At 36.0% G+C, this 27,862-nt stretch overlaps 1 protein-coding gene across 8 annotated transcripts; it reads right to left on the bottom strand.

The window, feature by feature from the left end:
* Positions 1-433: 433 nt before the first annotated feature.
* LOC129567587 (proton channel OtopLc) lies at positions 434-27,623 on the bottom strand. 8 transcript variants are annotated; one of them, XM_055444661.1, is made up of 17 exons: positions 23,660-23,844; positions 23,330-23,583; positions 23,027-23,266; positions 19,780-19,998; positions 15,104-15,252; positions 14,824-14,868; positions 8,799-8,983; positions 7,691-7,896; positions 7,407-7,469; positions 7,041-7,155; positions 6,891-6,944; positions 6,719-6,825; positions 6,423-6,642; positions 5,719-6,363; positions 5,250-5,580; positions 4,761-5,109; positions 434-4,647 (listed from the first exon to the last, which is right to left on the bottom strand). In XM_055444661.1, the coding sequence occupies exons 3-17, from the start codon at positions 23,033-23,035 to the stop codon at positions 4,507-4,509; spliced, it is 2,838 nt and encodes a 945-aa protein (XP_055300636.1). In that variant the 5' UTR covers positions 23,036-23,266; positions 23,330-23,583; positions 23,660-23,844; the 3' UTR covers positions 434-4,506. The 8 variants fall into 8 exon arrangements, with proteins under 8 accessions (XP_055300636.1, XP_055300635.1, XP_055300638.1 ...); XM_055444660.1 differs by having other exon boundaries at positions 23,330-23,844; XM_055444663.1 differs by having other exon boundaries at positions 19,798-19,998; positions 23,330-23,844.
* Between the last annotated feature and the right edge of the window lie 239 nt (positions 27,624-27,862).

Here is a 27,862-nt window from a genome sequence, read left to right as displayed (position 1 = left end):
GACTGCCATTCAGCGGCTGCCAAACTGCATAGAAGAGATGTTCATTTAGCAACGATGCAACCAACGAAAAAAAAACCTAACGTAATCAACTATAATTAGCGTTGGATAACCGCTAATTTTTAAACAATTTAACATGATTTACACTTTTGGCAAACAATAACGCGAAACGGGCTGCGAAGAACAAGGAATCAATCAACTCGTGCTGCTTTTTTATTTCATCAAAAGAGTTAATGCCGCTTGATCGAAAACGCGTATTTTGAATGGAAAATTTGCATATTTCGAAGAGAAAAGTATTATTGGCAGTAGAAACTCCATCGAAAACTTGAATTCCATAAAGCACCTGAAGTATTGTGGCTGAAAATGGTCACCTACTCCAAATAGAAAGAGAAAAAGTCCAACGAAAAATGAAATAATGCCAGCAAACACACAAATATTTTGTTTCTTTCCACAATTTATTTGTAATCATCGATCTGTATTAGATAGAGTTCTGGTAATGTATTTGTTTTAGTTGGTTGGTTGGTAGTTGTTCATAATTGAAAGCATGATTCGTACTGTAACGTTTGAATCATATCAAACAGATTTTGGTTTTGTAATTTATTTAGTTTTGGTTTTCTCATACTGAAGCGTTTGCTTTTTTGTGTTCTATTTGAGAAATGCTAAATTTATACTAAATATTTTGTAACAATTTCCCATTCATGGTTGGCTATTGATTTACAGATGGTTTTGTGTTGTTGTTGTTGTTTTTGTCCGATTCGAAATCAATGCACAAAAGTATTCTAGTGAAAATTTGCAAACAATCTACAAAGGAAAATGAAAATCGCAATTCATTTCGTTTTTGTTGTTGTTATTTTAAGATGTCAACAAAATGCAAACCATTGGTATGAAACTTAACCATTTGGTTCGTGTATGGTTTGTTGGTCACATTGAAACAATGCCTTTAAAAAGTGATGTTAAAAAAGTGTGAAATGTGAATTTGTGTATGGTCCTCGGAGTGGGAAATAAAATTTCCGCATTGTTTGTCAGTTTTGAGTACGAAAAAAACCTCTTTTCGGTAAAAATCGAAATGAATTTGGTGGGTTATGATTTGTTCGCCTGATCGGGGCGCGCTCATTTGTTTGTTTTTTACTATGTATTTTACCTCCTTAATTCATGGACGATTGACGAATGTTTTTTTTTTGTTCGTTAAACACTATGTGAGTATGTAGGATTATGGAAACATTGAATTTTGTATGTCGATTTCTTTACGCACTTACACTATAAATATGTTGGTTGTCATCTATGTTTAAAGGGAAAATGTTTTGAATGCCTCTATTTTTGTTGATGAAATCTAATGCGTATTCTTTTTGTTCGTTCGCCTGTGAATTGATATAGGTAAATGTCAACATGTAAATGAATTTTTTTATTTTCTAAAAAGTTGTACGTCGATGAAGCGGATTCTGTTGATTCCTACACAAGAGATTGAAAGAGATGGTGTGAATCGGTATCAAATGTATCAAAGATCGGATGAGGATCACAAAGCTTGAAAATGTGTGAGTGGGTGTGAGAGTATGGGTGTTTGTCATTTTGAAATGCGTTTGTTGTGAATTTGTTTTTGGTGGGAAATATGACTGAAATCTTTATTTATTTACAGCAAAATGTAAATGGTTATACGAATGACTATCCAATAAATGTTAAGTTCCATGTGTGTGTGTGTGTGTGTCAGTTGATGTTGTTTTTTGGTATTTTGTTTCATTTAAATGCAAATGGTACTGTTTACTACAATTGGTATTACAATATCTCTTCCACATTGGAATATGTTGGTTATATAAATACGAATTTGTTTATCATTTTGCTTTTTATCATCTACATGCCAACAAACATAAAGTGTGAAAAAAAAAATTGTTTCTTTTTAATCATCGGCTATAACGCTTAAAAATTGGTAATCCGAATTACGAATGGCGTTTTATGCGTATTCTATGTTCGCCTTCCTTTTCGTTTACTACAAATTTAGTTTGCAAAAAGAAATGATTCGATTACAAAGAGGAAAAGTGTGTTTAAAAAAATGGCGCGAATATTTCACAAGCAATTTGCATCGACTGCATGGATCAAATGTGCGATTTTGTTGGTGTTCAAGCCTAAAAAAATGTGGGAATTCTATTGCTTCACGCGCGTGAAAATATATCGCTGCATTGGAAAGTTGCTTTTAACGAATTTCTACGCTTTGTCTATACTAATGCGCAAAAAATTTGTTTGTTGCTGGTGTAAAAATGTAAAAATTCTTTTTTTTTCCGTCTTAAAAGGAGATTTTTTTCGAAACATTTTGAAAATTTGTAAGCGTTAAAAATGCGAAAATTTGTTATTTTTTTTATATATTGTTGCTCGAACTTTCTACGAATCATTTCTGTTCAAAATTTGTTAATAAAAAAAACTGCCAGTGACGACGCTGTGTCGACACTGCAACTAGTGAATTGTGTAAATGTGACAATTTATTCTGATGCATACAGCCAGCCGAAACCAGGATCGAATGCTTAAGCTACAAAGATGCTTTTTCATGGCTCATCAAAATGAAATCTTGGCTGATTTCAATGCTAATAACAAAATTAGCGTTTCGGGTGCAAACGTGGTTTAGAAAATATATCACTTAGTCACCAAAAGAAAGGAGATTTCTAGTAAATTGCTTCATTTTGATCAAAACATAAGCGCTATGCGTAGCAAAAAAAAACATATTGCCTACAGGCAATTGCTTGATCGACCATGGTTGAAAACCAAAACTCCAATTCGGATTCAAAAAGGGACGTCAAAAAATAGAACAAAAAAATAAGAATATTGTGTATCTACGTGACGCGATTGTTCATTAAATAAATTATTTTTTTTATTATTTTTATGTTTCTAAAAACACACCTAATACATGGATGAGAACAATTTTTTTTTAACTTTTTTTCTGTGTCATATAATTCTATACTTTAAGTACATATCATTCGTTTGTTTCACTTTTTTGTCTGTTTTACTGAATGTTTTTTTGCTTTGTTTATTTATTCGGAAATATCAGTTACAATAATAATTTCTTAGATTCTTACTCAAATACGATGTATTTTGTTGCTTTTGCTCCATTTTTATGGGTGTATTTCTTTTATATGTGATTTTTGTTTTGTTCTGTATGCATTTAATTACGGTATATTATTGATGTTATTTTTTGTTTGATGCTGTTATGAATGTTTCTAAATATTTTGTTGTTGCTTTTTATACGTTTAATTTAATCTATTGGCTTTTGAAAGTTGGTTCTGTTGTGTTTCACGAGAGAGAGAGATAGTGTTCGCAAAGTGTATTATTTTAATTAGAGTGGTTTGCGTTGTGTCCTGTGTGTGTGTGTGGATGATTCTTGTGTCTTTGGGTAGACAGACTCTCGCACTATGCCTAATTAGTTTAAGTTTATTTTGAACACATGTTTTGTCAATCGGCGCAACGGTCGGTTTCAGTTTTTAGCAAAAAATGAATGTAATTTTCTCAGAATTCATTGCAAGATTGTCGATCTTACACTGAAATTCAATGATTGAATCGTTTCTATTTCAGATGTTGCTCTTGTGGTTTTGCCAAAAACGAAAGAAAATTGCACAGTTAACCGGGCCGACGAAGTGTGTTCACTGTTCATTCACCATTAGAGATAGATATTTTCGACGCTTAAATTCTTAATCAATTACTATGCTTAAAAATTAGTTAGACTGATGTTTTTTTTTTGTTTTAACTCTCGCATAAAAATGGTGTCTAATTACTTGTGTTTGTGAATTTGAAATGAAATGCTCCAAACAAAATGAAGTTGAAAAGAGAAAAAAGAATCCAATTTATTTGTCTTATACAAATTCTAACTATTTTTTTTTCTTTCTTTTGCTGTGGTAAAATTTAAACGTAAAATATTTGCTTTGAAAACGCTTGAAATCACATCTTAAATTAAATACAATATAAAAAAGACTGTGTTGAAAATTAATAAATAAATTTTCTTTTCATTTTTACTTTGTTTTGTATTACTATTCACTTGCTCGCGCAATCTGTAACCACACATATAGTTTGTTTTGTTTTTTTTTTTATTTCCATCTATAAATATTGACTTTGCAAAGAAATTAATAGTTTTTTTTTTGTTTTCTTTTATATATATACGTATATAAATGTGTTAAATGTGTTGACTCGATTTGTTGTTGTTTTGTTTTTACTTTTTCTTGTGAATATGTATGTTTTAAAAATTTAAAAATGTTTCATTTGGACCGAAACTAAGCGTTATGAGTTCGTCCAGTTGGTTGTATCTCTCTCTTTTTTTACCGACTCCACACACATTCCTTTTTAATAAATGCCTAAATTTATGCAACAAACGGCTTCGAAGCAAACGGAGAAAATGGTTTTATCCTTTTTTTCTCTTTGAATGCCTCTGCTTTTCGTGTGTGCTTTAAGCAACCGAACTTTGTTGAATGGTTTTTTTTTATGTTTTTCTCTCTTCGTTTTTGGTTAGTGGAGGTGGAGATGATGGTAGTTGTGAATTTACTCTAAGCGTGCTTTGTAGGTTGTCTTCCATATTTCGGCTAGTGTAACAGCGCTGTGGAATCGATGGAATATGCACAATGGCAGAGTGACTCGTTGAATCAATGCCCAACCAATGTAACCGTAGAAATCGAGTTGAACCTGCAAAATTAACACATTTGATTAGTATTAGAAAATGCGTTCATATTCATTAGCGAAGCCTGAAGCAGCTAGAGAGAAGATATTAAAACTGAAAAAATGGCCAATGCACTTACCGGGTTGTTAGCAACTTTTTGTGCTTCGAATGTATAAATGGCGAACATAGCGACGTTCGCGATGAGAAGGAAAGTGACAACTTGTCGGCCTGGTTTGGTGCGATCATGTTCCGGTAAATGCACACGACGTCTTGAAACATCGGCAATGAACAGCAATTGCAATACGACTTGAAGAACAACAACGGAACTGGTGACGGTGACTAGCAGATTTGGTTCACTTTCCAATAGATTTAATGCACCGGCAATGATGCTGAATGCCGAGTAGATGAACAGACCAAATGCCGAAATACGCAATAGAATGTCGTTCAGGTTGCCAGTTTCCTCGCAGCGGAATTTCAACTTCGATACACTGAAAATGGAAAACAGATGATTTAGATACGAGGATATATTTGAATTTATCATATGTTTATGCTTCAGTATTACACAGCTCAAATCAATCATTGAAATTCAACTGAAATGAATGATTTTAAATTTGCCATAAAAACTCACCGACAGAAGCCAATCAAAATAGCCAAAATTGATAGAATCAAAATGCCACCGTGCGAACAATCAGCAAGGAAAACGGCCAATCGGTTGAATGGTGGTTTCACAACCAAGACAAAGAAAAGAATCAAGCAAATGAGCGAAGCGACCAGTGCCAACAATCCAAAGAAGAGTCCCTTCGATGATCCAACACAATCAACACGACCCGAACGCGATCGTTGAGCCATTGCAACAGCACGACGTGACAATATCACTTCCAAACGATGCTCCAAATCTTCTTCACTTCCCTTTGCATAGCGGCCAATGTGTTTCCACATCACATAAATAACAACAGCACCTGGGAAACAGATAAATGAACATACTCGTTATTTTATCAAATTAAGCAGGAAACTGTTATTCATTATCATGGTGAATATGCATGAAAGAAAGAAGAAAAATTTAGTTTGAAATGAAAAGAAATGTTCAAAACGCTCACCAATCAATGAGTATTCAACAATGAATGGATACAAGTATGGAGCTGAATCTTGTACGATGGTTCCCATAATGTTGACACGGCCACAGCTCGAGTTAGTGCTAGGTGAAGCCGAAGCCAGCAATGCTTGTGGAATGAGTGAATCTAAGCTCTCGACATCGGTTTCATTGTGTGACAATCCGGAAAACGTTTGGAAAGCGTTTTCCAGTCCACCCAATGGGTTGTTGAACACAGAAGCCGGTGAACTGGTCGAAGTGACTGCATCAGTGACAATAGTTTGAACCGTTGACGAGGCAAGTGATGATGATTGGGTCAATTGTGAGAATGTTGATGTGCTTGGTGCCGGTGTTGTGGTAGTAGTTGTGGTGGTGGTCGTTGTTGTTGTGGTACTTGGTAGAGTCGAGCTGATTGTAGACGAAGCAGCAGTGCTGAGGATTTTCTTGACTTTTTTGAAAATGGTTGTGGTTTCAAGTTCGCCGCTTGCTATTGGAGTTTCCTGAGTTGTGGCATCAGCAGCCAAGTATGATGCAGATCTTGATACTGCCTTTGAAGCAACACGAGCGGTTGAGTTCAATGCCTTCGTCAAAATATCATCATTCGATCCGTCACGTACACGCAAGTCAATTGGTTCCCATTCTGGGTGTGGACCTGTGTGAAAATACATTGGCAATTTTGAATTGATTTTCAAGTGAAGATTAATTGCAAACCTGAGTGAGTTCCTAGTACAGTTCCAGAATGTTTCAATGTATGCGAACGGATGGAGTCCAGCAAAACGCCTTCATCAGAGAGTGCCTGACGTTTTTTATAGTAAATAGTGATTTCCTTCAATGATTCCAATACCAAGGTTCGAATCCATACACAAATGTTGGTAGCACAAATGTGCATCAATCCAAAGCGAGCCAACACTTTGAAGCGGTGGATATTCAACTGAAAAGCGAAGAAGTAGGATTTTTTTAATTTCTTCTTTTTAAATTCTGAAGTTTTTCGATGAACTGATACATACGCGTGCATTCATGAAGATGAAATACATTTGCATAAAGGTGAAGATCATTTGCAACAGTGGATTTACACCACGTAAAATTTGATGGCATGGTGAATCGAAGGGTATTTCTGGAATTGAAAATGGTAGAATAAAATCGAATTGTAGAATATTGCAATGATATAATGCGATTTACCGAAGAATGAGCCAAGTTCCAATCCGACATATATAAGAGTCCCCAAACCGAATGCTATTAACGAAATGAAATGGAAAGTAAATCAATATGCCAATTCAAAAGCAAACGTCTCAAAAATTAACACGTAATTTTTTCGAATCAGAAACATACCAATAGCTCCAACACGCAAAAAGAAACTTCCGTAGCTTGGGTCGGCGTGTGTGGTTTTCCGTTTTCGTTGAACATTCTTAGGAGTGACAACGACTTCGGGTTCGGCTGGTGCTTCCTGTTTCAAAAATAATTGCAACAAAATTAGTAACCTCAAGCTGGCTGATTGGATCGGAAGTCAATCTTCACTCAAAAGAAAAAAACCATGCAATATGGAATGGGCAAACGTGTTAGAAATGGAACCGAAAAACTCGTCACACTCGACTGTTGTTAGTTTAAAGTACGTTTTTTGTCTCTCTCTCTCTCTCTCTCTCTCTCACTTTTAAAAACTCGCATTCACACAATCAACCCGCACACCAGTAGTCTCACCTGTATAGTAAGGGATTGTATTCGCTCCCGCACCACATCGCGCTGCCTTCGTGGCAATCCTTCCTTTAATCATTGTCATCAATCAAAATGTACACATTCATAACCATTCATGCCGAAAAGCATTAAAATGCGATTTACCCAAAATTTGTGTTGTGCAAATGTTTGGTTTAATTTGGTGCAATGGCAATTCGATAAAAAAAAAATTAATTAAATTGAAAATAAAATTTTGGCGAAATAAAATAAGAAAAACGAATGAAGAGTGTTGTTTTGATGATGTATTGTACCTGAACAGTTGGTTTGGCTTTGCCGGAATCCTTTTCCTTTTCTTTTCCGCTTGATTTGGGGTCCTTTTCCTTGGCATCAGCAGCAGTACCTTCAGCCGGTGCGCCTTTTTCCTTCTTCGGTTTCTTCTCCTTTTTGGGCTTCTCTTTCTTCTCTTTAACCGGCTTCGGTGGTTTTGGTGTTGAACCGCCACTGCAGCAAGTGCTCTCTGTATTCCAAATGCAATCAGTTTATTTAGTAGCTAATTACTACCTCTCTAATTCTCTACCCAAACTATCAAAAAGTTTTTGTTTCTGATATGAGAAACAGAAAAACAAACATTCACCACTTCATGGAACAGTGTTCAAGTCATTCGTTTTGAGGTTGCATTTGCTGGATATGAATAAATTTTATTTTATTTTATTTTGTATAAGAAACATAAGAGATGTGCTTGAAAAAATGTTGCATTCCGAATTTGTTTTGTATATAATAATAAAACGAACTCTTGCTATCCGAATTGGAGCTAGGGTAGGGTGAAGGTGGAGTTAAAATTGCAAATGCTCAATTTATGAAGATGAAGTGTTGTCGCAAATGGAAATGAAATGGAAGTGTGCTTGCTGTTGTTGAGTGGTTGGATTAAAACAATGGAATGTTGACTCAGTTTCATAAGAGTTTTGATGTGCGCGCTCGCGCGCTCGGAATGTTCTGGGGGGTGAGCTGTTTGCATAAGATTTGAATGGTGGGAATGACTTCATGCAAATGTTTTCTCATTGATGGGAAAATCACGGTAAAGTTGAAACAAAATGAGTAGATAAAACATTTTAATTGATAATGAAGATCGTTTTGTTTTGAAACTCAGAACGATTTGTTTCAAATTTACTGCGTTTCATTCATAATCTGACATTTGCAGCGAGACACCAGCCTATTTAAAATCCCATTATTTAGCAAAACTATCGCGACGGGAATGAAAAGAAAAAACATACAGAACGTGAAGTAATAGAAATTCTTCAATTTGAAACTGACACTCTTTCGTTTGGAATTTTAAACGGAAAAGAAGAAGAGTATACTGTGTCTCATCATAAAACGTGATGTGTTTGGTTAAAATGAGAAAAAAATTTGATCAAAATTTACCTTGCAACAAAAAGCAAAAGACATACAGCAGGAACAAAATACTAGCCCCATACAAATATGTAAAATATCCTTCATAGTAAACGATCGGTAATCGATGAGTGCTAACATCAGAAATAACGTATGCGACGCATACAACAATCAGTAGCATGGCATACATTAAACTGGTGATAATGAATAATGAAGTTCTGAAAGGAAAATCAAAAAAATGTTAACATAAATGGAACCATGTTCGAATCGATTGATTGATGAAATCAAGATGAAAACCGTTATGAGAATGGCAAAAATGAAAAACAACCAAAATCTAAAATCTGTTCTAATGCGAGAAAAAAATTTGTGGTAAATAATCAAAAGGTTATTGAGTTAAAAATCTGCGCTAGCGCTAAACGCTGTCATTTGTATATATGCGAGTGTAATTGGTGATTTGGTATCTGGTTTGTGTTTTTAAAATGCACATATGTGATTTGGCATGAACTCTCAAAAGCATTGTATGATAGTATGTATTATTTGATTAGTTATAAAAAAAAACGCCATCAAGCTCAAATGTGTTGTGAGTTAGATGTGTCGCCTGTGAAGAAAACGCTTCTTACGATTAAGTCTTGTGCTAACAAAAGTTCACGCAAGGTGATAACAAACACAAAACGTGATGAAAAACAAACACAAAACGTGATGAAAAACAAACACAAAAAGTGATAAGAAATGACACCAAAAGTGGATTTCACAACAAAAAAAGAAACAGTTGTTAATAACGAAAGAAAAAGTGACATGGAAATAAATTTCCTTTCTCATTTCCTATCGAAAGGAAAAAGAAAACCGAAAATCATAACGCTCAGTTCCGATTCGAGAGCCCTCAACTATATTTACGAGAATCTGAATATAATAAATGGATGAGTCGGTAGTTTTTGGTAATTTGTGGGTTGAAATATACCTTTCCAACGGTTTTGGCATAACGTTTTTCAGTTCCATTTCCTTATTGGCCGCATTATTCTTTTCAGCTGTATCGGTGCTGCTAGTGTGAGCGCGCGATACAGGCAACGTAGCCATATTGTCGCCACTTTCCACATCAACGGTGGATATTTTCGAATCCGGTCCACCCATCTTCGAAACACACGCACAAAACCGCCTCGCTTTTAATGCTTTTGTTTTTCTTTTTTCAAAATGTTTGTTTTTCCCGTTCACTTGGCTTTTTGCGTTCAGTCAATTAGAAACTATTTATGTCAGTTTATTTTTAAACGTTTTTCGATCAACTGTTTCGATGAACTGCCCAGCTTTTTTTTTTTATCGCATTCTCTCTTTCTCCAAAATAATCTATAGCGTGAAGCACACAGCGTCGTTTTCAATCAATCCACACTTTTTTTTATATCATACTTATGTGAAAGACTACAGACGCGCGGTCATAAAACGCCATCCAATAAAAGAATGTGTTAAAAGTCAATTAAAATGTCATTTAACAATCGGTAAAAATGTATGATGAGATTGAATCCATTCGATGTGAATGATGCGATGGTTTTCTTTTTTTTTTTTCTTTGGTGATGATTAAAATAGGACGTAAAATGATTCGATGTTTGATGATTTTTTTTCTGCTAAAATTTAAAGTCGATGTTTTTTTTTAGATATAAAACTAGACAATATCACAGAGTGAGAGTAAACAGTATTTCTCAGGTCAAAAATCGTGACCAGAAAAAAATGCCTCGTCTTTTTGGTTCTTTGTGTGGAAAAACAAAATTCGGAAAATTACTTTCAGCGACTTGGACAATTTTGTTTGGTGTAAACCCCCCGTTGGAATGATAATGCGCGAGAGTGAGAGAATTTTTGCAGAAAAGGATTCGAAACGAGCACAGGGAACGAACGGAGAAAACATTCGTTACCGAATTGTAAATTTGCTCTGACTGCCGAGAGAATGAATGGAACAGCGAAGCGATGAGCAAACGCATATCGAAAAATTCTTCAAAATACACATATTCTCTCATCCACCGATGGAATCTGCGCATTGAGTACACCGTTTGCAAAAGTGAGGAATAAAGGAGAGCATATTCGAACGCACATATCAAATCGTACACCAAACACACCGAACAGAGTGATATTCTTGCTCTCTCACACATTGTCGCTCGGTTGCTGCTACTGCTGATACTGGAGCATCGTTATGTTTTTTTCGCTCTCTATATTTGAAGTATGAGTGAAGAATGTATGTGGAATAAAGCGAAGAAACGGAAAATTTGTAAAAACGGCAGCAGTCGACGAAATTTTCGAATGGATTGTTGTTGAAGCTGCGATGAGCACTCAGTAAGAGTGGCCGTCGCAGCAGCAGTGAAAATCGCTACACACAGATGGACGACTCTCGCGATAGTCGGGTGGGGCTGAGTGAGCGTCTCAGCGAGAGCGCTCCAAACAGCTCTCTCTTGCACATCAAACAGTACACAAAATGCCTGGACGACCTAGTGACCTCTCAAAATATGTATATCACTCGGATTTGGTGCTCTCTCTTCAATTCAATTTTATGCAATCTGCAATTTTACAAACGTACAAAATAATCCTGCCGACTTTTTTCTGTCTCGTGCCATTTTCCGTTCAAATCACGTATCAATTTTCGATGATGCCGTCATTTTTGACAGGCTTAATTAAATGGATGGAGGGAAAAAAGCCACAAGAGATCATGGCACAGTTGGAATTAGTGCCAACTATATATATATTCAATGGGATGCGATGGCATAGATAAGCACCATCATTGCACAGGCATCTGTGCAAACTAATCGACGAGATGGAAGAGAGCGAAGAAAAAAACTCAATATCCGGTTAACAGCAAAACGGGAACAAAAGCAAACACAAAAATAACGCTTCCCATTTATGCAGTTCAGCGCAAACAAACAGAAGAAGAGAAGAAAAAAACTGTGTTGCAACATCTCAAGGACGTTTTTGAATGGGCTTGAATATTTTATGCGACGTTTTTTTTTATAACATTTCACTTCTGTCCCCGATTGATGGATACATCCATTTTTAGACCTGTTCGAATTGCGCATCATAAATTTTTAAGTTTTCATTCAACGACGTGTTCCTTTTTTTCTCTGCAGCATAATTTATAATTTTTTTTCTCTTCCACTGAAACTGTTCTTTGCATGTACTTGACACGATTTCTATCGTAAACCAATTTTATTACTGGGATTGAAAGAATCGGAGAGGCGAGAGGAAGGAGAAACAAATAAGAAATCGTATCCACTCGTATCATAACAATTTGTTTATCTCGACACTGTCGAATAATGGTGGAATGGATATAGGCATCGATATCAATAAATGAGTTACGTAACAGCAACAAAAATACGACACAACCGTGTACACAAAGAACCGATAAAAAAAAGTACGAAGGAATAATTTTCTCTGTTTATTCTCGGCCTGCGAGAGATAGATGCGAATGGGAAAAAATGATGTGTGAAGCGATAACAGTGGAAATGGTTGAGTCTCCGTTCTTCTTCTTTTTTTCTTCTAGCACACATAAAATTTAAACTCTTTCATTTTCGAACAACAACAACAACAAAAAACAAACACTTGATTTATATTGCGTATTATGTTTACACAATTCCAAAATTTAGTCTCAAGAATTTCCACTTTTTGTTACCGAAAAAATATTTTACGCGAGAAAAAAATATTCTTTTTTTTTCTCTTTCGATTTAAATCGTACAATGATACTTTTGCTGGGTCGACGGTTTTATCAAACCTAACGCAGACTAAGTACTGACTACACTTCCAGTGAAATGGCTGTGACGATGCTGCGCTGCTGCTTCTCGTCTCTGTTGTTACGACAGAAACGATGCTGCTGCTGCTTGATAATAGCCGAAGCTGTTTATGTTTGAAATTGCTTTGTATTGAAATGGTTCGCTATCTCACCCCAAGTCGTCATCGAAACGAGCGAGCGAGCAAGCAAGCGAACGAGAGAACGCGCGTCGCAGCATATATATCGTACGTATTATTATAGAGGAATATATTCCCGATTCTTCGTATGGAATCGCGTACACACAGGAAGCACGGGAAAATGAATGCTCTTCACAATGGACTCAAGAGAGCAAAAGAGCGACACCGATTGTGTATGTTTGTGTGAGTGCACGAGCGCATTTTCAATAGACTTTGAATCCGAATCGATGTAGTGGTGAACTGGAATTGTGCAAAACGACATGTAATCCCCTAATGCTAACCAATAACCAAATTCAATACAGATACGCAAAAACTCATACACACACGCACACAGCGTTCGCTTGGAATTTATACCATTCGATTGCATTTCGGTGTGCGATTGTGTGTGCGCATAACAACTGTGTACGTTTATTGCGATGCTGGCGAGAGACAGGCAGAGAGAGAGAGAGAGAGAGAGAGTGAGAAATGGATGAAGAATAAAACGAAAAATAGAAAAAAGGGTGCATAGACAAAGGCGAGCAGAAGAGATTTGCACGTATTCCGTGTTACGCGTACCAAGAACAACTATCGCCTGGCACTTGTGTACTTCGATGGCTTAGGTTCTATTGTACACATGGTGATCGGATGTAATTTTTCCATCGTGAGCGCAAGCAAAGAGCAAGAGAGAGTGATTTCATTCGGCTGTGCGTATTACCATTTTTGGACATGTTCTCTTCGCCATAATTTAATTTCCAGTGAATGTTCCAAATGAATAACAAACATTGTATGGCCAGGCCATCGCTTCAATTCGTTGCATTCATTTACATTTTATCTCATTTTCGACGGCTTTTGATTGAAATCATATATATTTGTTTCGTTTATTTTTGCAAATGATTAAAATTGTTCTACATTTTCCAATGAAATCCAAACTTTTCCATCAGTTTGATTGAATGCTGCCAAAAATTCATGAGCACTTCAACGATATTGGGCTGATACGATGTAATTTCTCTGTCGAATAAATGAACGAGCAGAAGGGAGTGCGAGAAAGAGCATAAACATCAGATTTCTTTGTTTTAATTAGTTTCCGGATTGATGAATAACAGACGACGGCTTTTACTTCACATTGAACATTGAACCTTGTCGGCCGCGAATGCTCCATTGCCGACTGAGTGAGTGAATGCTCACAATGCTCATTGTTGTGAACACCCCCTTGCGACAGCCACTGAGATTCTTTGTCAGCGTTTATTCAAAATAACAACGTTCATTAGTACACACTCTGCGTCTCGTTGCCGTTACAACGCTCCAATATATATCGCATGTCATGTGGTCACGTTTTATTAGGTCCTTTAATGTGCATTCAAACGACATACAAACACACACACACACACACACGCAGTGTGGCTTTCGTTCTGAACGAGCGACTACCGGCCGTGCATAAACGCCAACAATGTCTTCGAACAATACAAATTATGCTAGGGTATGATTGGGTTTTATGGTTTCAGAGGAGGTTTTTATGTGCTATCGAGATGAGGCTATTGCATCGATTTGATGTAGCTAAAGGTTTGATCTAATGCATTACTAAATAAGATCGATAACTGAGACTGTGATGTGTCGCATGAATAAATCAATCGAAATCTAAGATTTCGCTACGAAGACTTTCAGTTTGGGTAAATAATTGAACTAAGCAAATCGAATGATTTTGGATTTAGAAGTTTCTTACTTCGGAGCTGGGTTCAATGAACGCATCAATGAATGTCTTTGGTTTCGGTAATAAAATAAGGCCAAGAATTAAATTTTTTGCTTCTTTTCTTATTCTTCTTCCTTTTTGTTCTCAATTCTCAAAAGCAAAATACTTTTGATTTAAAAATGAATGACATTTTTGAACGGAATGTTCCCGTTTGAATAATTTATGCCTATCAACGTTCATTTCATTCTTCAACTCAACGTATTTAAAGTAAGAAAGTTCAACGAACGTATCGAAATGTGTACATTCTAGTGCACTCTCACATAAAATTTGTTTTGTTTGTACAAAATGCAATACCGAATTGTGTGAACAAAAAAAATATGTATTAGTTTAGCCGAGAGAGGAAATGGTGCGTGCATACACACAGCTAGTTCAAATGAATATGTTCATGTTAAATCTAACCTTTTATTTGGTTGCACAAACAATCCGTTTTCACTTGTGCTAAATCTTTTGTCAAAAAAGAAAAAAACAAATGATAAAAAAAAACACGAAAAGAAATTATTGAAAATAAATGAGAGAGAACAATTTTAATTGGTTTTTTGCTTTTGGATGTTGTAGTTGTTGTTAATTGAATGGGACATCCTATACACACACACATTGATTCTAAACAAAGACACTTACTGCCACCGAATTTCGCATGATAATGGATAACTTGAAATTTTTTTGGGTCATTTCAACTTACTTTGCATTCTTCGGTAGTTTCGGATCTAATGGGATAGCTGGCTGTTCTTCGTCGTATCCTATACTAAAATCCTCTCCTAAGTCACGAGGCACCAGCGGTGTTCGCAGATTCGTATGCGCTGGACTTGTATGGTAGCCATCATTATGTATCTAAAATTCATGACATCGTTATTTTATTCGTTCCAATTTTCGTTCGATAAAACTCTATAATCGATCAAATCGGTAAAAACAAACAATTTCGATAGACATGGACACAACAAACACTGTTAGTTTTTTTTTTTCATCGCTTGCAATATGGCGATCACATTTAGGACATATTTTAATATAGATGATTTATAATACGATTTTATTGCAAAACCGTAACCAGAAAAGTGTTTGTAGACATTGCCTGATATATTTGCTTATATAATTCCTAAATTTTTTGGTGGATTTTAAAAGGAAAAATGGAGAATCGCATTCAATTCCTTGCCTTGGAACAAATCTGTTATTATTCAATCAAAAGTTTCGCTCTGAAATGATTGGAATTTCAAGCTGGACACTGATTTTTGCGCAATCCATTGCAATTTGACTCAAATGATCGTCTTTATGTTAGTTTTATTTTTTATGTAATCTGGTCATCAGCTTATGATATCCATTTTTCAATTAGGCCACCGCACCTAGGGGCACACCCGTTGCATTAATGTATCCATTCAACTTGTCCGACAAAGAGAAATCACTTGGGCCTAAAATCTGTAATGGATATAGTTTGGGCACCAAGGTAGCTATTTTATGCATGCCCAAGCGGAATAGCCACATTTAAATGTAACCATTTCAACTTGGAAAACGACCAAAGTTTGTATACTTTTAAAATGAAAACAATTTCAAACTAGCAGTACAAATAACATTTATTGCGTTTTTGTCATACATTTCTGTGATAAACGCTGAACGTGCGTAATTTGAATGAATATTAGTTTTGTTGTGTTCGTCCATTATTCATGGATAAAACTAATGTGATACATTAGTTCAAAGGCTTTAATTCAAAGTTCATGACGTAATACATTATAATGTATACTCCTAATTGTGATGAAATTTTACTGCAATCATGCGTATGATCTGTAGTCTGTACAGATCAGATCTTTATAAATACATTGTGTGCATCAAAAATCCATTTTTTCTGAATTCGAAGCCAAACGGAGTAGTTTGGAGCGAAAATGCAATACAGAAAAGTTGCGCGGAAAAATGTCAAATGAAAAGAGATAGCTATATATAGTTCACTATAGTTTACTATACCGTATACTATATGGCTATCCCTTTTCTGGTCATTCATCATCGACATTTTTCCGCGCAACTTTTCTGTATAAAATTTTCACTCCAAACTACTCAATTGATCAGCACTCACATTTTATTCGAATCTGATATCATCAAGTAAAAAGTGTCTATCTCCGTCAATTAACATTTCAAAGAAATGGCTGATTTTATGTGAATTCGGCTGATGTGCCATGTAGAAAATGGTTTTTTCAAGGAAAAACACGAAGCAAGGTACAATTACCGTACAAATCCATATGTTGAAAAACACATGAAAGTTACCCATGGTAATAACACCACTTTCATCCTTTGGATGTCGATAATTAACTCGAAGTTTTGTGTCTGTAAGCCATTTCACGATTAGGCCACTGGCACTGGCTGCGTTGATGAACGTATTTAGTTCCTCCAATAGAGGGAAATCATTTCGAACGAGAATTTGCAGAGAATTCGTTTGGATTACATTTGGATGTTCAAAGCAGTAAATTTCGGATGAAGGGATCAGTTGGCTACTTCTTGCGTGTTCGCGTGAAACGGCAACAGCAAGACGTCGACTTGTTTCAAGCTGCCCCAAGCAAGGACCGAGATTTTGACATATATTGAACTTTTCCAATGATTGCTGTGGAAATATCTGAATGAGGATAAGAAAAAAGTATTCATTCTAATTTGCTTAAAAGCACTCAATTTGAATTGAATAGTGTTCGAACCGATCTGTACCTCGTTCTGTTTATATAGATATTTCAAAGCCACCGAATCACCAGCTAAAGCATAGCCTTTCGCAATAATTTCATCAACTGAGTCCACTTGTTTTTCATACATCAAATTTGACATAAAAAGTTGATACTGTGCACAAGAATTGGTTGTAAAAATCACGGCTCCGCATAAACAACAGCCATAATATATTCGACATGCTGTGGTTTTTGGACGATATTTACATGGGAACCCGGCATAATTTGCAAAACCATCTAATGTTAAGCGGTGCCAATCCCATTTTGGGTGAATATCATCAAATTGTTGAATGACATATAACGTGGTTAGTATCACAATTGTTGACAGAAACATAGCTAGAAATACACGCCAATCACTGCAGATATAAAATAGACTATCTCCCTTTGGAATCAGATGCTTGGCCTGAACACACCAAGTCAGTGAATCCTGATAATATGCACTGGATCCTTTTAAATATTTTTGTGTTACAATATTTCCACTCAGTGCGCCAATGAAAACGGTACATTTTCTGTAAAAACAAAAACATTCTCGAATGAACTATTTTTCTTGTTAAAAATTGTGACATCTTACTCGAATAATTGGTTTTGCGTGAACTTTTCAAATGCTTCTTCAAATGATTGATTTGAGCGAACGTATTCAGTTTTTAAATGGAATTTTTTAGAGAAATTCTCCATAATCAATACATCCAATCCTTTTGGTGCATCGTTCATACTATTTGCAATTACAAATGGCTCAAGATTTGAAAATAAAATCGAAATCTTTTGAATAGACTCTTTCGATTGCACTTCGATGGCAAAAATCAAATGAATTATAACTTTAAGAACGATCATCGTCCGTTTTCAATGAATAAAAATTCCAAACTATATAAAACACCGCTGAAACAGCACAAGTTCTTATACAAAAAATATTTCGACGTCTAAAGCAGTTGTGATCAATTATTCATAAATCTGATTATCGATGTGGCCATGAAATTACAATAATTTGGACAATAGTCATAATTGAATCATGTGCATTACCAACATTATTATGTGTTTCATGCAATCAAGATTGTGTAAATGGTGACATTATTCCTTAAATAGATATCATCTAACAAAAAATGTCTGTCTGAATCGATTAGCATTTCGAGTAAGAGACAAATTTTAGATGGGTTTCGCTTGTTTGTCATATAGAAAATAATATTTTCGGCAATAAAGACTAGAAGTGGTAGTACAAATAAAAAAAACCGAAACTTCGAAATCCAATTTAAACGTGTCCATAATTGGTTGAATGATTGGCTCTTGGTATTGATATTCAGGTCGAGATTTAGTGTCGCTGAGCCATTTCTGAATCAGGCCATTGGCGCTGATTGCTTGAATGAACATATTTAATTCATCCAAAAATGGGAATTTTTTTTCCAACAAGGAACTGATTCGGATTTTTTATGTTTTCGAAGCGATTTGTGATGCGGATTTCAAGCGAATATTTTGTGCATTCTCCAATGAAATTGCAACCGCAAGATTCCGATTTGAATCCAGTTGTGACAAACAAACATCAAGATTTTCGCAAACGCTGAACTTTCCCAATAATTCACGAGGATATATCTCCTAAAACATGATTAATATAAATTGGGCCCCTCAAATACACGAAATTTGGTGGTTGAGTTACCTCACTTTGTATCCAATGCGCCAAAGCAAACGAATCACCGGTCCAAGTGTAATCTTAGCCAACAATCTGTCTATATTTGATTCCAATCATCAACACGCATATGCGTGTATATACATAAGCTAATGAACATTCAGATATACCATATACATCAATTACATATGACAATTCTGGTTACGGTCCTGAAACACTTTCAATTAAAATCCATTCCATTTTGAATATATAATAAACACGATGAAAAATCGATAGAAAAATGTAAAATAAACCGCATCAAACAAATGGAAAATGGATTTGGCAAGATTAAAAATGCATACAAACTCATACCAAAGTCGTACATTGAAGTCAGCTCAAAAGCCGAACCAACGAAACTCAATGATATTTATAGAAATGAAAAAAAAAAAATCAATGAATTTTGAATATATGGAACTTTGACATGCTTTTCGACTTCAAATGCAATTTGTTTAGTTTGACATACTGAAACATTAACACAAAAGGAGTTACAGCAATTAAGCGCGTGTTTCAACCGTTATTTTGTAAGCACTAGAGAGTTTAAGCAAATCTGTTAACAGCAATATCTTTGTTGTTGTTGTGTGTAGTTGTGTTTTGTGTCTGGGAATTTTGTTGTTTTTTGTCTTTTTATCGTGTGCCATGAGACAATAAATTCATTGTCAACATTTAAATGCAAAACTCTTAACTACTTAAATGTTAAAAAAAAGTATAGAAATATTATTAGTAGCGATCTAGGGTACAAATGGCAAAATAACTCGTGCATTTCAGGTTTTACATTGGTGTATTTTATAAATGGATTAAAAGCTGGATTGGTTTTTCTTTTTCGTTCGTTTCATCATCGATAGTTTAGCAGTAAAGTACGAATAGAAAATGTACAAGTTCAAAACAGGAAGAGAAAGAGTTGGAAACATAGAGAGAGAGAGAGAGATAGAGAAAAATGTATGGAACGATCGTTTCATTTGTTCATTTCGTTGTAGATCCGTCGTTGTATCATGCTCGAGTTATCGCCAATCATACCTTGACCACCGTCCCGACCTGATTGCTACTCGTATCGCTTATAGCGGACGATTGTTTTGGATTGCCGAGTAAATTTTCGCGCTCGGCACGATCCCGTTCACGTTCCATTCGATTCATAATGTACACTTGATTCGGCGTATCGTTGATAAAACGTTCTCGCATCTCATGAATGTACGGGCAACGTTGCATTGGCGGCTTCGGACCACTTGGTGCATAAACCTGAAATTGTTCAATTGTATTGATTAGAATCGGAATTTAAAGGAAAAATTCTAATTTTTCTGGAGATTAAAACATTATTCATTCATAAACAGGAGGAACGTTTGGAACAGAGACGAACATTTAGAACAGAAAACTGAATTTAAGTCTCCTAAAGCAGAAAATTTCAATGCAAAGCATAGAAATATCATTCAAATTCCATCACTCAAAATAGAAAACTCCCACTAAAATTCAAACTTCAACGATTAACACAAAGAAAAGTGAGAGTTTTCATTTTGTTGAAATAAAACATACTGCATGGAACATTTTCTTTCACACATTCGATCGGGCTGCCATATCGATTTGCAGTCATCATCAACTGGAGAATTTACTGTCTAGAATAAATATGCCAATCACTCCATCAAATCAAACAAAATTCCGTTTTGCTTGGCCAGACGTATTAACGATCGTAAAAACGTGTGTACGGACCGTCACTCGATGCGAAGCCCATACAATGGAAACGAGCATGTGTACAAAACAAACATAACAAGTGTGTGTAAAAATGCTGCTCATTTGTAAATCGGTTTCGATTATTTTGAGGGGATTTTAGTTGCTGAGCAAACATCAATTCGTCAAATAGAGGGAAAAAAATAGAATTTGGATTTCATTGAAGTGGACTATGATATATAGTTTGCATTCATTTTTTTTCGCTTATTTTTTGTGTGCAGTTGGCAAATAGACACCATACGACAGCTTCATAAATATCAGCGAAAGAAAAAAAAAACGATTTGATCTCTCTCGCGCGCGCGCGTCTTTCGGTAATCATCTAAAAATACACAGTGTGTGCCATGCTCAATGCTCATTCGTGCCGTTACGCGTATTTTGTCGCGGATTGTATACAAACATACCGAACGCGCGCTCACGCTCAAGCTACGATTCTCCTTGCAATTTACATATTCTCGATTTGCTTTTGAAATTGCGTTTTCATACTTCTTGTTTACACATTGGAACACGTTCTTTTTTTTTCCTCTTTTCTATCGCTTCGAACTTAGCACCAGCGTGAAATGAGTTTTACAATCAGGTGATGAAAAGTCAGATAACAAATTAGGAAATAAGTTTCGCTTTTCATTCAGGTCAATATCTATAAATCAGTGTAAATCATCGATGCATATTTAATCAGCGTAAAGCGAATGCAACGCATTATCTCGTTCTCAGTGCAGACAAAGTAATTTATTAACCGGACGATTCACTGTTTCGGAATAAATATAACATTGTAGTTTGTTGACTTTCAATTTCTTCATTAAAAAATGGAACATTACAGTGCATTATAGCTCAATGCAGATTCGAAGGTATAATGATGTAGTTCGAAAAGTATTCTTCTTTAACTTTATGGGAAAACAACTTCAATTGCACATTTGGAAAACAATAATAATTCACAATCACCATCAACCAAAGTCTGCCTGGAATCATAAACGAAACCACACACAAAAAAAAAAAACTCTGCACGCAATTTGGTCGATTCGTTGTTGATTCATTTCCACTCGAATCTACTTGTGTTCGGTATTGCCTCTCAAAAGTCATGCGTTTGAAGCCGTATGGAAAGAATAATAATTAAAAAATTCGAGCGAGCGAGAAAAAATGAGTTCGATTGGTTTTTGGCCCATACTAAATAAACAAACCGCACGATGCGTTCTCATTATGCGAGCTATTAATGTGTGCTCTCGATGGAAGAATACATAAACATGGGTATAGCATATAGCTGCTTTTTTTTCTTTTTCATTTCGGGCGTCGAAAAGTTTCGACAATATAATCCACTTTTATTCGCACTCTCGATGTTAATTGAACGACTTTTAATGGCTTGGTTCCCTTCTGTGTGCCCAGCATTTGGAATTCAAAAATTTCCTAATTTATATGGTATCGAGAGAGAGAGAGAGAGAGAGAGAGAGAGAGGGAGAGAGAAAAGTGAAAATGTTGCACGATCTCTGCCGGTCGGTGTGTATGAAAGAGATGGCACATTTCATGCACAGCATATGTTGAAGCCGTAACGAGACACATGCACATGTGATTGCACTCTCTCGATGTAGAAACTTTTTGATTAGAGCATCATGAATGCGAGTCAATGGCATCGCCGGTGGTGTCGGCATGAATACAGAAGTAGAAATCAGTGTTGTTTTTTGTTTCATCTCAATGCTAATTAAGAAATCTCAATGTTTTCTTGTGTCAAATATGGCATCAGCTTGGCAAAATCAGAGTCGAACTAGTTTTCTGTGTGTTTCACTCTCTGCATTGGACGACGGTTTTTGGTCCCACAACAACAACAACAACAACAATTGTGAATAAATCTCAAAATGACACATTGTCGTCGATAATTCCGATCGCAGCTCATAATCTCTTTGTGTGATGCATACGCAGTGACGACATCTCTCTATAGGATCCACATTTAAGGCAATTGCTGAATGCTATTCAGTTTTTCAATGGAGGGTTTTTCTTCGTTAAAATTAAGTGATTTGTTTGGAAAGTTTTCCAAGAATTTGTCCGTCTCATTTACGAAACTATTGCCTATTTTGATACATTGCATTCGGTTTTTATGTGCATGTTTTTGTTTATTCGCTGTGTAAACAGGGGCCGTCCAATTTCGGATTATTACGGCCATCAACTCAAAAATAAACATCGTTTGGAACGAGAACGACAACGACTTTTTTTTGTGTGTTTGCTACAGAGTTGACAATGGTTATGATTCTTTACATTCAGTTAATGCGATATATCGATCGAAAAGTTTTTCAACGAGCAAAATTATGTGAAGCAAATACATTGTTAAAACTTGAAATGACAACATCGATATTATTATCATTGTGGAAATGCGAATTTGCCGAATAAAATGGGCGAAATGGCATTTTTGTGAAGTGGATTTTATGCGTTCAGTAAACATTGAATGGATTACATTGCATGAATTGTTATTTGTGCAAAAGAAATGTTTGAATATTTTGAAGCGAAAAGCAGCCGCACCACCACCACCTGCTTAGGTATTGGTTCCAACTGAATTTTGGCTTACCTTTGACATTATTCCAGAGTTTGCGAAACAACAACAACAACAAAAAATATTTCGGTCGTAACAGTTCCAGTAGGAACTTTTCAAGGTTTCAACTTTTCTAAAAAAATTATTCAAATTTTGTCTCTTTCTTTTCTAGGCAAATGCGCTACGACTTTTACGGTACAACATTCAGTACTTGTTCTTTAACGCCAACGATAAACCGACCGTAATCAAACTGTTTCCACTACTGACAGTCTTTATCTAACGAGAAAAAAAAATGTTATGATTTTATTCACCACCAACATGGAAAATATACAAACGAACTCAAGTGCACGCCTTGGCAAGCAGCGGCGGTGGCAGTGGTAGCAACAATAGCACAGCAGCAATCGTACTATAACGTTTCGTGTGTTGATCGTAAAGAATTTTATGCGTTTTTCGATGTGAAAATTATGTAAAATTAAAACTCCTTAACGACAACTCGGTCGATTCGTTTAACCTAATTTCACAAACTAGCAATAGCACGCTTCCTAACCGACCATGCACAATCTCGCTTCAAATTGCATTCGAACTAAATATCACTGGGAAAATATTATTCAAAAAAAAAAAATTGGAAACAAACAAACAAATGAAAAAAAAAACTCGTTAAAAAATTACTTGAGAACGAAAAAAACACAAACAAAAATGTTCGACGCCAAAAACAAATCACAGTCTGTTAAACACAGAGACCGACCGACCGATCGAATGGCAAATGAAGTGATCGTGTCTAGGCTAGTGAGTAAAGTGATGGTGTTCTTGGTTGTCGTTCGGATGATTCGCTCGATGTGAAATATGCGCGCACTGAAAGCTCACACTCAACTAACGTCGATGTGGATTTGTTCAAAATTCATTTAGAAGGCCAGTCTCTCTGTCTCTCATATTCATTTTCTCTCTCTCCCTCTCTCTCTCTTGCTCTATCTCCTTCCTTCGGCTCAAGGAGAGAGAGAGAGAGAAATTTCATCTAATTACAAAGTAGAATAAAACAAAAGCGCGAAGAATTGATTGCTATGGTGTGCGAGACTGAAAGAGAAAATCGCAAAAACATAAATACTGGCGCGCGGTGGCGGCGGCAGCGCGCATGCCATCGAATAAATGCGATCGCCTATCGTATGCGCTTGTATTTAAATGTTCATTTCAAACATAAATTGTTTTTTGCTTCATCTATTTAGATATTAATTTCGACGTTTGAGTTTATTTTTGTTTTCATTTTCTGTTGCCGGTGTATTGTTTATTGAAATTCTCTCGCATCGCCTTTTCTTCCTCTTCTCATTTTTCACTGGTTGGATCCGCTTCATGCTTGTATCAACGTTGAATTCAACGGGTTGTATTTTCTTCGTCGCTCGTTTTTTTTATAGTGGAGTATTTCGAATGTTTACGCGGAATTAACCGAATTGTATACATTGGCCAGCGCCGAATATTTCATTTTCAAACGACTTCTAGTTTTGTGTAGTTTAACTAAACGTTCACATTCTCAACACATCGTATCAGTGTACGATTTCCAATTGGCCATTTATGAGTCCTGTTTGTATTAGACCGTTATATCATAAAGGCTCGAAAAAAAGAGACGAAAATTAACACGCTTAACAAATGAAATGCATTAAAGGCAAACGGCTTCTATTTTCAGTAATTGGAACAGCATTTATGTGTCACACATACACACATAGAATGCAAAACCGTTTTATAATGACCGAAGCGGAGTGAGCCAGTGCAAGAGAGAGAGAGAGCTAGTAAAGTCATGAATCTGAATTAAATTCATTAGAACATGCGATACGTGTTCCCGTTTGGATTTTTAATAATTAAGCAGCTAAATGGAATACTTTTGTTTTCATTTGTGAAGGAAATAAAGTGACGAATGAAGTCGACACCAAAATTCGGTTCACACATATACATGTGTGCAACGGGGTGAATACGGTATTTAGGTGACATGAGCAATTTTGTCGTCGTTCACATTTTCATTTACCCTTAACATAAAACAGCGGTTCGTTTTCGTTTGGTATCCGAGTTACGATTGCTCGGATATCGATCAGCTTGCGATTGACCTATATTCGGTTGTAGTTTCTTCCATTTGACCATCGTGTTGGTATTTTTCTTGTTCCGATGCGTGTGTATATCGTGTGTTTTTTTTTTCGTGTTTCGTTCGATTTGTGGGGCGAGTGGCTCCAATCTAAATCTAACATAATAGGTTTCGAAGGGGATGTATTGCTTACTTGGTCGCGACATCGATGCCTGGCTCATGCCAATCATTCATTGTATTCTTGAATAACAACAATACGCGCTCATTGTTCAACAACATTGTGTTATTGTACTTCGATTGCTTTATCGTTTGTGTTAAATAACACAAAGTAGTAAAAAGCAGCCAAGCCCAAAATCAGTTGGTACACCATTGTGTGTCAACTCTTTTCGACGGCCCAAAAATGGGATTAGATATTTTTTGACGAAAGAGAAGGAGGTTATTGTACCTGATAATATGGCGTTTATTTTTGGTTCAATCTAAAAATAACGAATGTGATCATCGTCTTTCGCATGTTCTCCCTCGTTACGTTCGATTACATTGTCGATGAATGCTAATTAAATGTGCTACGATACAAGTGAAAGCGGATCAGGGTGCCTGGTTATTTTCGGTGTATCACACATGTATGATTAAAACGCTTGAGTAAATATTTTCTTCGGCGAAGAGATGAAGATGGAACGAAAAAGTTTGAGCTTCTGTTTTTGAAGCTGATGTTGATGTTTCATTTCGAAATTTTATGATTAAATAAACTGGATAGCATTCAGTGGATGATGTAGCCACATGGTGACGTCAGTTTTATGATTAAAATGTTGCTTTGTCAACAAGAATCGAGCAAAAGCAAAAATAAAAATGATAGGCATCAACAAACACAATGACTAAGTCGCCAACGACGACTACGAATGATGATGATGTGTTCCATTGATTTTCCCTCTCAAGTAAAAGTGTGTAATCATCCATGGCTTTTAAAAGTCTTCACTTGCATTTGATGATTTGCATTTGTCGGCGAATGGCGAAGGATAGATGCTTTTAGCATGAAATGAATAATGAGGAAGTTATTCAAAATATAATGGAATTTATAAGGAAAACTACTAGTAAATCACGAGAGAATGAAGAGAAACACCACAAACGGGAAATTACGATCTCCCCAGCCTAGATATGCCATTAAGTGCATGGTTGATGTACATGTTTACGATGTAGTAAAACATTCGAACGTTTCGAGTTCGCTGACCCCAAACACTTTCCGATACTTGTGTTCCATCGGTTTTCTTTTCCTTCTCTATTTTCCTTTGTAAATTACATTTCGAATATGAGTTGACGGAATGCGGTGGAATATGAAAAATATATATTTTCCATACACACACACTCGCACACTTAGAGTTGGCAAATTCCTTTTTCTTCATCATTCACACACATCGCATTCAATGCGGCGATTCACATTCCAAATCACCAACAAACACACATCATGCATACTACGCGCACGTTTTTCTTTCAATCTCAATTACAAATTCATGAACAGATTGTTTACCTGTCAGGTCGATTCTCGCAATTTGTAGTCAAATCACAAAAAACCGTTTGCCTTCACCTTCTTTTTATTGTTTCTTTCTTGATTATGATTTAGAGCGTTTTACGTTCTTTTTTCGTCTTTTTTAACACTCACACACGTTGTTTTTTTTTTCCTGCTTTTTGCCAAGAGATTTTGCACTAGTTTTTGGATTCGATTCACATCGCCTACGGATCTGTCAATAAAATGAACGTTGTGTGTTGTGAATGTTTGCTCTTTTGCTAGCCGAACACACTAGTCACACAGCTATGAAACACACACTTGGCTCTCGGTACACACAAGAATCGAATTGTTGTGTTCACGTTACGATGCACCCATTCACTTTATGATTCTTTTTTGTTCCACATACACACAAATGCACGGTATGAAATGATATGAAAAGAGTTTGCGGCAAAAGTACACAAGCATCAGTTAGGCATGGTGTGCATCCAACACGAGATTCATCTGTTCGCTCTATACTCGGTATGTGTCGTTGCAGACCAAAAATGCAGTTGTACTAGTTCAGTTCAGTGCAGTGCAGTACATTGTTGCACATGGATGGCAAACTCGCAATTCAAACGGTGGCCACCATTCATTTTTACCATTTTCTCTCACTTATCATAACACTTTGACTTGAAAAATATTGAAATGGAAAAATTCATATTTATTCTTGTTTTTTTTTTTTTTTATCCCTTGTTCTATCTAATAGAAAATATAATCCTCGTTCATGGTGTTTGTGTATGAGTGCAATTTCCACATTCCTGATTCACTTCAATTCCTCGGTTTTGAATTTCAAACACTGATTCACATCACGATTATTCTATTCAAATTCAATTTACCAACTTTTAATTTTTAACAAAACTTTGTTCGCTCACACTTGATGAATACACTACGTCATTTTGAATAAGAAACTAGTTTGCAGTTCTATTCTGCTCGTTCCATTTATAAATAACTATCGATATGTCTGGTCAAAATCCAGCTCAGAACAAGAAAAAAATATTATTCCGTCGAATTAGGAATAGAAAAAAAACACCGTACAATACAAAGCAACCGCTTGATAGCACGGCCAACAGTAAACAAATATTGTGGACGTAGACACAAAGTGTTCGCGCTTCTTTCGTTGCTTTGGTTGATTTTCTGTCGCGCGCGCGTTTTGTTCACTCGCTCAGTCGCTTGTTCGCACAACGGTAGCTTACGTTACATGCTGCGTTTTACTCAAGACCGCTAGCTGCGTATCGCCTGTGTCGCATGTACTTCAATGGATATTCAT

This window comes from Sitodiplosis mosellana, unplaced genomic scaffold (assembly GCF_009176505.1).
Source record: "Sitodiplosis mosellana isolate CC-2019 unplaced genomic scaffold, AAFC_SMos_1.0 Smas_scaffold_11, whole genome shotgun sequence".
NCBI lineage: Eukaryota > Metazoa > Arthropoda > Insecta > Diptera > Cecidomyiidae > Sitodiplosis > Sitodiplosis mosellana.
Note: the sequence above shows the minus strand (reverse complement) of the source record. Positions and strands in the feature narration are given on the sequence as shown.